General features: G+C 39.3%; 1 protein-coding gene across 1 annotated transcript in view; it reads right to left on the bottom strand.

The window, feature by feature from the left end:
- SPAG16 (sperm associated antigen 16) overlaps positions 1-12916 on the bottom strand; it is a 1101103-nt gene that overhangs the window by 1066350 nt on the left and 21837 nt on the right. The window contains exons 2-3 of the mRNA XM_052636122.1: positions 4804-4850; positions 3503-3598 (exon numbers count right to left, since the gene is read on the bottom strand). Coding sequence (XP_052492082.1) covers positions 3503-3598; positions 4804-4850 — 143 coding nt within the window. The remainder of the gene's footprint in view (positions 1-3502; positions 3599-4803; positions 4851-12916) is intronic.

Genomic DNA, 12916 nt, shown 5'->3' with positions numbered 1-12916 from the left:
ACACCCTCTTCCAACAACACAAGAGAAGACTCTACACATGGACATCACCAGATGGTCAACACCGAAATCAGACTGATTATATTCTTTGCAGCCAAAGATGGAGAAGCTCTATACAATCAATAAAAACAAGACCAGGAGCTGACTGTGGCTCAGATCATGAACTCCTTATTACCAAATTCAGACTGAAATTGAAGAAAATAGGGAAAACCGCTAGACCATTCAGGTATGGCCAAAATCAAATCCCTTATGATTATACAGTGGAAGTGAGAAATAGATTTAAGGGACTCGATCTGATAGATAGAGTGCCTGATGAACTATGGACTGAGGTTCATGACATTGTACAGGAGACAGGGATCAAGACCATCCCCATGGAAAAAAAATGCAAAAAAGCAAAATGGCTGTCTGGGGAGGCCTTACAAATAGCTGTGAAAAGAAGAGAGGCAAAAAGCAAAGGAGAAAAGGAAAGATATAAGCATCTGAATGCAGAGTTCCAAAGAATAGCAAGAAGAGATAACAAAGCCTTCTGGAGCGATCAATGCAAAGAAATAGAGGCAAACAACAGAATGGGAAAGACTAGAGATCTCTTCAAGAAAATTAGAGATACCAAGGGAACATTTCATGCAAAGATGGGCTTGATAAAGGACAGAAATGGTCTGGACCTAACAGAAGCAGAAGATATTAAGAAGAGGTGGCAAGAATAAACGGAAGAACTGTACAAAAAAGATCTCCATGACCCAAATAATCATGATGATGTGATCACTAATCTAGAGCCAGACATCTTGGAATCTGAAGTCAAGTGGGCCTTCGAAATCATCACTACGAACAAAGCTAGTGGAGGTGATGGAATTCCGATTGAGCTGTTTCAAATCCTGAAAGATGATGCTGTAAAAGTGCTGCATTCAACATGCCAGCAAATTTGGAAAACTCAGCAGTGGCCACAGGATTGGAAAAGTCTTCATTCCAATTCCAAAGAAGGGCAATGCCAAAGAATGCTCAAACTACCACACAATTGCACTCATCTCACATGTTAGTAAAGTAATGCTCAAAATTCTCCAAGCCAGGCTTCAGCAATACGTGAACCGTGAACTTCCTGATGTTCACTCTGGTTTTAGAAAAGGCAGAGGAACCAGAGATCAAATTGCCAACATCCGCTGGATCATGGAAAAAGCAACAGAGTTTCAGAAAAACATTTATTTCTGCTTTATTGACTATGCCAAAGCCTTTGACTGTGTGGATCACAATAAAGTGTGGAGAATTCTGAAAGAGATGGGAATACCAGACCACCTAACCTACCTCTTGAGAAATCTGTATGCAGGTCAGGAAGCAGCAGTTAGAACTGGACATGGAACAACAGACTGATTCCAAATAGGAAAAGGAGTACGTCAAGGCTGTATATAGTCACCCTGCTTATTTAACTTCTATGCAGAGTACATCATGAGAAACACTGGGCTGGAAGAAACACAAGCTGGAATCAAGATTGCCGGGAGAATTATCAATAACCTCAGATATGCAGATGACACCACCCTTATGGCAGAAACTGAAGAGGAACTAAAAAGCCTCTTGATGAAAGTGAAAGAGGAGAGTGAAAAAGTTGACTTAAAGCTCAACATTCAGAAAATGAAGATCATGGCATCTGGTCCCATCACTTCATGGGAAATAGATGAGGAAACAGTGGAAACAGTTTCAGACTTTATTTTGGGGGACTCCAAAATCACTGCAGATGGTGATTGCAGCCATGAAATTAAAAGATGCTTACCCCTTGGAAGAAAAGTTATGACCAACCTAGATAGCATATTCAAAAGCAGAGATATTACTTTGCCGACTAAGGTCCGTCTAGTCAAGGCTATGGTTTTTCCTGTGGTCATGTATGGATGTGAGAGTTGGACTGTGAAGAAGGCTGAGCACCGAAGAATTGATGCTTTTGAACTGTGGTGTTGGAGAAGACTCTTGAGAGTCCCTTGGACTGCAAGGAGATCCAACCAGTCTATTCTGAAGGAGATCAACCCTGGTATATCTTTGGAAGGAATGATGCTAAAGCTGAAACTCCAGTACTTTGGCCACCTCATGCGAAGAGTTGACTCATTGGAAAAGACTATGATGCTGGGAGGGATTGGGGGCAGGAGGAGAAGGGGACGACCGAGGATGAGATGGCTGGATGGCATCACGAACTCGATGGACGTGAGTCTGAGTGAACTCCGGGAGATGGTGATGGACAGGAAGGCCTGGCGTGCTGCGGTTCATGGGGTCACAAAGAATTGGACACGACTGAGTGATTGAACTGAACTAAACTGAGCAGACTTCACTTATGTCTACCTAGAAGGAACTATGGGGCTTCCCTGGTATCTCAGCAGTAAAGACTCTGCCTGCAATGCAGTAGGCTCTGGTTGGATCCCTGTGTCAAGAAGATCCCCTGTAGGAGGAAATAGCAACCCACTCCAGTATTCTTGCCTGGAGAATCCCATGGATAGAGAAGCCTGGCAGGCTATAGTCCATAGGGTCGCAGGGTTGGACACGACTGAAGTGACTAAGCAGCAGCTGCAAGAGAAGGAACTATATCCATAGGATACATTAGAGAACAGAGTTTACTGTGAGCTAAAGCCCTCCACTTAGAATATAATCAATCCTGGGTTCAAGAAATTCTGCTCTTTAGCATTTTTCAACTTTGAATGGACAGATACGTTGGAAAGGAGTTACTGGGTTTCTCAACTCAGGAAATCTACAAAATACAGAAGGACTGATACAGGGCAGAATATGCAGTGAAGTCTATCCCATATGATTTTGCACTAAGGAAGCCAAATCAGCACCTAAATAAGAGTATAATAATTGCCTTCACATTTCACACAAAGGTTTCATTTTTCAGGAAAAGCCATCTTCTTAATTAGCACTAACATGACTTTAGTATTAATTAGTATTAGTAGCATTTTACAAATTTTTTCTATCATAATTAAATTGCTATCAATTTTAAATGAATTTTCAATTTTACAGTGAAGCCGTCATTCTATGTACTGTTAATTGGTGGTATTATAATTAGAAAGCATCCACCATATTCTCTAGTGAAATGAGTTCATAGGCCTCATAAGAAAAAATAATAATAATATATCAAGCATTCCCTGTGATCTAAATACTTCCATAAAAAAAACAAAAGACACAGATACTTACAAAGTAGACTGCAGTACATGTATACAGTAACAAATTTTGTGCAAGTGTTGAAAATCCTTAGTTAAACCTCATTGAGCTTAAAGACAGTTCTGAAAGAAAGTGTCATTTGTTGCAAAGTCATGTAAAAGTGACCACCATGTGGAAAATGATTATGAAGGCAGAGTAAATACCACGATGTACTAAAAGTAAAAGTTTGATGATAAAGAAATTAAAATGAAAAGGACATTAGGTGATAGAGCTGCATCTAGTAGTGAAGAACTTATAGCCTAAATGACTTTCAAAACTTCACATAGGCAAGATCACTGTTAAAACAGTAAGCTTTGGTTTTGTTCAAAATTCTCACCAAAATCTGGGTATCTGTAGCCTGTTCTTGGACCATCTGAACTGCTTTTGCCAGATCTTCTTCACCTTCTGGAATGCTATAATTGTCATCTGGTATCTAAATCACAGAGAAAGATAAGGATAGAAAGAGTTAGAGGAATATAAAATAGCTTATTTCATTTTAGATAATAAATTTTCCTCACACAACAAATGATCAAAGAAATACACTTCATGTAAGACACTATGTCATTCTGAAGACCCATGAAAAATTAACAACTAACAAGTAGGCAGCCCTCTGATTTCCTTATAAACATCACTCAGTGTTACTTCTAATAACTTGATATTAGCTATGAGCAATTTCTTTTATCTGTACTGGCAAATATAGTCTAACAACTCTACTGAAAAAAAGAAAAATCTGCTAAAATAGAAAGCTAGGCCTTCTAAATGCTACCAATCTCTCCTCATTGAAGATTTTCTCCACCATTACTTTCCATTTGTTGTTTAGTCACTAAGCCATGTCTGACTCTGTGATCCCATGGACTGTAGCCACAACTACTAGCAACTGCAAATCTCTAGTAAATTAAGTCTAATATTAAAAAGAAAAAGTCTGAAAGTTAAGCTCTTGCAAGAATGCAATTGACTCTATGACATTAATGAAAGTGAACATTTATTGCATGCTTATGTGTTGATCACAGCTTTAAGCCTGTTACATTTATTAATACATTTCATGTGGTATGTATTAATATTATCTCCACTTTTCCAGTAGTAAAATGCCTCCTGCTTGCCCAGGCCACAACTTCCAGGCTTGCTTCCACAGTTTCCTGTACAGCTTCTGTCATCTTAGAGTAACACTGTCCTCATAGTCTCAGATGTAATGATAGGTTCCATTGGAACAATGAATTAAAGGAAAGGTCTGAGACAGTAACTATTAGATGGAAGTATAGCTAAGTTGCAAGGAAGCATGGGATCTATGCTCTGGGAAGGAAGTAGGAATCTGGGAAACACTGCCAAGAGCAGAGTAGATGACAAGGAACACCTGTTAGACAGAGATGACAGACTTTAGTATGTATCCATAAGGAAGGTGATGAAAGGCTGACTCTGAAAACAATTAACAGGGAAATCAAAAGAGCCAGATATATTAACCTATCTAAATTTTTAAATACAATTTTCAGATCTCATTCTTAACTATGTGATTAGCCACATTCAGCTGAAAATGTGGTATCACTGAAGAAAAAAAAAAGTTTAATGAAAAATAAAATGAATATTTCACAGGAATTACAGTAATGAATTTACAGAAAAAAATACATAAAATGAACAAATTACCTCTTCATATTCATAATCATCTTCAGATGCTTCAGTTATAGTGACCTCTAAATATACCGTCAAGTTTGAATCTCAAAATATATGGAATAAAATTAGTACATTTAAAAACTGATATAACCTTAAAATAGTTATTAGATTCAAATATCTTACCAAGTTAGTAAATATATGTAAATCATTTTTTAAATTTCTCTTCTTCATACAGCTCACAATTATACAAGTTTAAAAAAAAAATTTTAATTGTTATCTTAAATTACTATTTGACACAATCCAAACTCATGAAAAGTTTTTAGTCTATGTGAAAATGAAAGTAGTTCAGTCTTGCCCAACTCTTTGTGACCCCCATGGACTGCACAGTCCATGGAATTCGCCAGGCAAGAATACTGGAGTGGGTAGCCTTTCCCTTCTCCAGGGGATCCTCCCAACCCAGGGATTGAACCCAGGTCTCCTGCATTGCAGGCGGATTCTTTACCAGCTGAGCCACTGTCTAATAATTTCCAACTCTATTCTAAAAAGACTTCTAAAAATGTACATCATATCAGAGTATCATAAATTAGAAAGAGATAAAAATGATGGACAGGAAAACTATGACAATAAATTTTTCAAACAAATCTCAAACCGCACTGAATTTTCCATTATTTCTGTCTCCTTCACAATGACTTTTTATTTGGATTAAACAAAGCACTTCCCTGGTAGGTCAGCTGGTAAAGAATCCACCTGTAGTGCAGGAGACCCCGGTTCCATTCCTGGTTCAGGAAGATCCACTGGAGAAGGGACAGGATACCCATTCCAATATTCTTGGGCCTCCCTGGTGGCTCAGCTGGTGAAGAATCCACCTGCAATGTGGGAGGCCTAGTTTCAATCCCTGGGTTGGGAAGATTCCCCTGGAGAAGGGAAAGGCTACCCACTTCAGTATTCTGGCCTGGAGAAATATATGGACTGTACAGTCCATGGGGTCACCAAGAGTTGGACAGGATTGAGCAACTTTCAAAAATAAAAAGCATACTAAAATTAAATATAAGTAAAAAATAGATTTTAATGTTTTAATCAATGAAAGTTATAGCTCACTCTCTTTCTTATGTATTTAAATTTTAAAATAAATCATATTCTCAGAAATGGCAGCCTAATTTTAAGCAAATATAAACTATATAATAATCATAAGAGCAGAGCAGTTCAGAAAGTATCAATATATATCAGCATTAAAATATCAATGGAAATGATTCTAATAAAAATTTTCAATAGAATTGCTATAAGAGCCTTAAAAATTGTTACTTTAATTACAAATGAAAACTTCAAGATAACATTTAATTTTTTAAAAAATCAAAGTATGTGCCAGTAATACTTATTTTGTTGATTGGTTGGTAGGCTTACATTTTTTTTCACATTTACAGACTTTATTATGCCAAGTTTAAAAAGTATAAACACTTCAATACATAGCAATGCTTATGAAAATCAAATATGAGTTTACCCTAGTTTTCATTTTGCTGATTATCAGAAATTTCACTGTCATTCCATCCTCCAAGAGTAACCTGACAGTCTGAACAACAACGTTGTTTGTAATGAGAACTGGTAACACACACATGGTATTTAATAGGAGCCAGGCACTTTCCTAAGGGTTTTACATGTATTAAATCATTCCATCCTCATCCCACCAATAAAGATGAACTAGTATTATCTGTTTTACAGATCAGGACTCAGATGCACAAAGTTTCACAGTCAGGACCTAACAGAATTGGGAAACAGCCCTAGAAGTTTGGTTTTCACTATGCTATACTACATCTCTTGTTAACAAGGGTTAGCATATGGAAATCATTTAGAATGGTGCCTGGCTTGTAATAAAAACAAATGTCTGTTTTTCCTTCCCTTGTTCTGGAAAGATATGAGTACCTGTAGAGGAGTCTCCTAAATCTCCCATGATCTTCTGTTAAGATGAATGGATACATAAAAGGCATTCTGAATCTTCTTCCTTTTCTAGATTTATATTTTCCTGACACATTTTCACTTAATGATATAAAATTTCCTGAAGTTCAGCTACAGGAAGTTGGCCTCTTTTTTTACGGAAAAATATATCCCTTCCTGAGAAACAATGATTGTAAGTTGATTTTGTGAGCTCAAAATGGATTAAGACCTAAATGTGAGACTGGACACTATAAAGCTCCTAGAGGAAAATGGGCAGAACACCCTCTGACATAAATCACAACATCTTTTTCGATCCAAGAATAATGGAAATAAAAACAAAACTAAACAAATGGGAACTTTCAAAAGTTTTTGCACACCAAATGAAACAATAAAATGAAAAGACAACCCACAGATTGGGAGAAAATATGTGCAAATGATGTGACTGATAAAAGATTAGTCTCCAAAATTTACAAACAGCTTACGATGCTTAGTAGCATCAAAACAAACAGGCCACTCAAAAACTGGGCAGAAGACCTGTCCTCCAAAGAGAGCAAAAGTAGGCACATGAAAAGATGTTCAACATCACTAGTTATCGCTGTTCACTTAATCGTGTCTGACTCTCTGAGACCCCATGGACTGCAGCATGCCAGGCCTCCCTGTCCTTCGCCATCTCCCAGAGTTTCCTCAAACTCATGTTCATTGAGTCAGTGATGTCATCCAACCATCTCATCCTTTGTCGTCCCCCTCTCCTCCTGCCTTCAAGCTTCCCCAGTATCACATTCTCTTCCAATGAGTCACTTCTTCGAATCAGGGGGCCAAAGTATTGGAGCTTCAGCTTCAGCATCAATCATTTCAATGAATAGCCAGGGTTGATTTCCTTCAGGATTTACTGGTCTGATCTTGCAGTCCAAGGGACTCTCAAGAGTCCTTTCCAGCACCACAGTTTGAAGGCATCAGTTTTTCAGCACTCCAGCCTTTTTTACAGCTCTCACATTCATACATGACTACTAGAAAAAACACAGCAATGAATACAGACATTTGCAGGCAAAGTCATGTCTCTGCTTTTTAACACGCTGGCTAGGTTTGTCATTGCTTTTTTTCCAAGGAAGAAGCATCTCTTAATTTCATGGCTGCAGTCAATGTCCACTGATTCTGGAGCCCAGGAAAATAGTCTGTCACTGTTTCCATTGTTTCCCCCACTTTTGCCATGATGTTATTCAGTTCAGTTCAGTTCAGTCACTCAGTCATGTCCAACTCTTTGCGACTCCATGAATCACAGCACGCCAGGCCTCCCTGTCCATCACCAACTCCTGGAGTTCACCCAAACTCTTGTCCATCGAGTCGGTGATGCCATCCAGCCATCTCATCCTCTGTCATCCCTTTCTCCTCCTGCCCCCAATCCCTCCCAGCATCACAGTCTTTTCCAATGAGTCAACTCTTTGCATAAGGTGGCCAGAGTACTAGAGTTTCAGCTTTAGCATCATTCCTTCCAAAGAAATCCCAGGGCTGATCTCCTTCAGAATGGACTGGTTGGATCTCCTTGCAGTCCAAGGGACTCTCAAGAGTCTTCTCCAACACCACAGTTCAAAAGCATCAATTCTTTGGTGCTCAGCTTTCTTCACAATCCAACTCTCACATCCATACATAATCACTGGAAAAACCATAGCCTTGACTAGACAGACCTTTGTTGGCAAAGCAATGTCTCTGCTTTTCAATATGCTATCTAGGTTGGTCATAACTTTTCTTCCATTATGTTATTAGAGAAATGTAAATCAAAACTATGAGATGTCACCTCAAATCAGTCAGAATGGCTATAATAAAAAAATCTACAAACAACAAATGTTGGAGAATGTGTTGAGAGATGGGAATACTCCTTCACTGTTTGTGGGAATGTAAATTGGTACAGTCACTATGGAGAACAGTATGGAGGTTCCTTTAAAAATGAAAAACAGACCTATTATAAAACCCTATAGTCCCATTCCTAGGAATATATCCAATGAAAAACATGATCCAAAAAGATACAGGCACCTCAATGTTCATTACATCACTGTTTACAACAGCCAAGACATGGAAGCCATATAAATCTCCCTTGACAAAGGAATGGATAAAGAAAATGTGATACATATATACAGTAGAATATTAGTCAGCCATTAAAAAGTATGAAATAAGGCCATTTACAGCAACATGGATGGACATAGAAAGTGTCATACAGAGTAAAGTAAATCAGACAGAGAAGAAGAAATATCAAATTTCTCAAATGAACTTACAAAACAGAAAGAGACAGGCTTGGAAAATACACTTAGAGTTACTGGGGTAAGGGATAGTTATGGAGTTTGGGAAAGTCATGTACACACTGCTATATTCAAAATGGATAACCAACAAGGACCTATTATATAGCACATGGAACTCTGCTCATCGTTTGTGCCAGCTTGCAAGGTTTGGGAGAGAATGGACACATGTATATGTATGGCTGAGTCCCTCCACTGTTCACCCGAAACTACTACAATATTGTTAATCATCTATACCCCAGTACAAAAAGATTTAAGTTTGGGGCAAAAAAAAGAGGCTGAATTTGTAGGCAGTCATTTGTTTCCAGAAATTAATGCTACCGTTCATCACTAGGGCTTCCTGGGAGGCTCAGCATGAAAGAATCTGCCTGCAATGTAGGAGATCTTGGTTCAGTCTCTGGGTCAGAAAGATCCCCTGGAGAAGGAAATGGCAACCCACTCCAGTTTTCTTGCCTGGGAAATCCCATGGACAGAGGAGCCTAACAGACTACAGTCCATGTTACAAAAGGGTTGCACAAAACTTAGCACCTAAACAACAACATCCTTCATTACTCCTCATTCCATAATAAAGTTCACAAATAAGTAAATATTCTAAAATGATCTGGATAGACTTTATAATTTAAACCAACTGCTGGCAAGATTATTGTCAGAAAGAAATGTCAAAGAAAAGCTTCTTTAACATGGCTATGTAGAGAAAAATGTAATTTGTCCTCAAAGCTTTGGAAATATTAAACAATACTTGTAACTACTACCGAAGAAAAATATTCTAGGGATGCTGCTGCTGCTGCTGCTGCTGCTAAGTCGCTTCAGTCGTGTCCGACTCTGTGTGACCCAATAGATAGCAGCCCACCAGGCTCCCCTGTCCCTGGGATTCTCCAGGCAAGAACACTGGAGTGGGTTGCCATTTCCTTCTGCAGTGCACGAAAGTGACAAGAGAAAGTGAAGTCGCTCAGTTGTGTCCTACTCTTAGCGACCCCATGGACCGTGGCACACCAGGCTCCTGCGTCCATGGGATTTCCCAGGCAAGAGTACTGGAGTGGGTTGCCATTACCTTGTCTGATTCTAGGGATGAGATATAATACTCAGTTCAGTTCAGTCGCTCAGCCTTGTCCAACTCTTTGCGACCCCATGAATCACAGCACTCCAGGCCTCCCTGTCTATTACCAACTCCCGGAGTTCACACCCAAACTCTTGTCCATCAAGTCTGTGATGCCATCCAGCCATCTCATCCTCTGTCATCCCCTTCTCCTCCTGCCCCCTATCCCTCCCAGCATCAGAGTCTTTTCCAATAAGTCAACTCTCCGCATCAGGGGGCCAAAGTACTGGAGTTTCAGCTTTAGCATCATTTCTTCCAAAGAACACCCAGGGCTGATCTCCTTTAGAATGGACTGGTTGGATCTCCTTGCAGTCCAAGGGACTTTCAAGAGTCTTCTCCAACAACACAGTTCAAAAGCATCAATTCTTCGGTGCTCAGCTTTCTTCACAGTCCAACTCTCACATCCATACATGACTACTGGAAAAACCATAGCCTTGACTAGATGGACCTTTGTTGGCAAAGTAATGTCTCTGATTTTGAATATGCTATCTAGGTTGGTCATAACTTTCCTTCCAAGGAGTAAGCGTCTTTTAATTTCATGGCTGCAATCACCATCTGCAGTGATTTTGGAGGCCCAAAAAATAAAGTCTGACACTGTTTCCCCATCTATTTCCCAAGTGATGGTACCAGATGCCATAATCTTCGTTTTCTGAATGTTGAGCTTTAAGCCAACTTTTTCACTCTCCTCTTTCACTTTCATCAAGAGACTTTTTAGTTCCTCTTCACTTTCTGCCATAAAGGTGGTGTCATCTGCATATCTGAGGTTATTGATATTTCCCCCAGCAATCTTGATTCCAGCTTATAATATCATGCTGCTACTGCTAAGTAGCGTCAGTCGTGCGACCCCATAGACGGCAGCCAACCAGGCTCTGCCATCCCTGGGATTCTCCAGGCAAGAACACGGGAGTGGGTTGCCATTTCCTTCTCCAATGCATGAAAGTGAAAAATAAAAGTGAAGGCGCTCAGTCGTGTCCGACTCTTCGCAACCCCGTGGACTGAAGCCTACCAGGCTCCTCCATCCATGGGATTTTCCAGACAAGCGTACTGGAGTGGGTTGCCATTGCCTTCTCCAAGTAATATATTTCCCCACAATCAAAAGAGTAGGAGGAAAAATAAGATTTTATAATGCTTAAAAGTATTGTCACATGGATCATACCATATGTACTCTTAAAACCCTCTAAGAGTAAATGGCACAGGAAACAAAGGAAAAATTTGGGGGGAAAAAAAAGGAAACTGAGTCAGGAAGAAGCGATCTGGCCAAGACCAAAGACATGAATGACAAAGACAAGTTTCTTGAATACAAATACCATGAATTATTAACTACATCATACTGTTTCTACAGTGACACAACAGCAATGTACAATTTTTACCAATATTCTCAATAATGAACTCTATAATCTATGTTTTCCAAGCTCTCAAGTGTCATATTATGAAGAGATAAATCAAATCCTTTAAACAGCTCCATCCAAAGACCCTAAAGAAAAGAGAAGTATAAAAGAGATACAGAGCAATAGACTCAAAGATTAAATAAACCAAGGGCAAGAGATTCATGAGACAAAAGGTCAGGAAGAGGACAAGTACCCCAAACAGGAACCAGGATCATCTTAGTAGCCACAATAGAATGTGAACAGAAAAATCTTCCCAGAAGCAACTCAACTGAAATGTGATATTGCAGTGTTACTGAAGAAGTAAATGTACTCTGAAATGTATGTTTGTATGCATCTGTCCAGCTGGCTAGCTTGCTCACAACACATGGACAAATTATCCCCCAAAGAATTCTGTGGCAGTGTTCAGACATGCATACAGCTATAGGGAGTTAAAAATAAATGAATATGGAAATTAGAAGAGAAAGGGAAACAGCAGAAGATAAAGTACAGGTCATAAGGTCTCTTGTACTTTGATATATATAAGCCACAGGTTTGAGACTAGGTTTCCCAGCAGTCAGGGTCAGACAGAAATGTAATCAGATATCAATTCAGTATCCATCCAAAGAAAATAGATGAATTTCTCAGCAGATGTACAGCAATCTCTGGTTCAGAAGCCTGAGAGAAATTACACTCTTAGGTTCTCAAAAAGAGAACATTTTGGACAGTACAGATATTGATCCCCTCAGTCCTTGGGACAGCCAGAAAGACAGACTGAAGCAAGATCTGATGGAGCAACATGTGAAAAAGATTGGAAAGCACTGCTTTAGAAGAAATATTGCTAGAATAAAAATGCACAATTCATCAAGAATTGCCTGAAAGATAAAACTTTTACTCCAATTCTAGTTTTATTGGGCAACTTTCTCATCTGTAGTCTAATCTCTATCCTCCAGGAAATTTCCATACAATTAAGCTAGTCATAATTTTCATACAAAGTTATTTTTCCACTGCTTAAAATCAGTTTCTTGTTACCAAGCTGACTGAGTCCTTACAAAACTCCCTTCCCATTCATTACCTTCCTAGTTTTTCTTCAAAAAACGTCATTGAACTCTCAATTCCAAAATTAGGTTTTTTTTTCTACTCTGTTCCCTTCAGATCTGGTCCTGCTTCTCTGCCAGCTTGAGCTTTACCTGACACTTAATAATGTCCTGGTTTTCTAGTCTGATTTTGCCCAGGGTACTATCCGTAGCTTCCTCCTTCCTCCCTGGCATGCATGCACAGTCCTCATCACTGCCCTCTTCCAGGCCAGGTCCTATGTTCTAGAGTCATGGCCTGGTCTCAGACTAAGGATTCTCCATATGTACACTTGCTCTGGAAGGAGTATAGTAGCACTTGTGAGCATGCACACAAGGAATTAATTCCCTGGTACCTCATTACCATGGGTGAACTAACTGGTAGTTTTCGCACTA

Source organism: Budorcas taxicolor, chromosome 2 (genome assembly GCF_023091745.1).
Source record: "Budorcas taxicolor isolate Tak-1 chromosome 2, Takin1.1, whole genome shotgun sequence".
NCBI classification, from domain to species: Eukaryota; Metazoa; Chordata; class Mammalia; order Artiodactyla; family Bovidae; genus Budorcas; species Budorcas taxicolor.
This window is presented reverse-complemented; position numbering and strand designations above follow the sequence as displayed.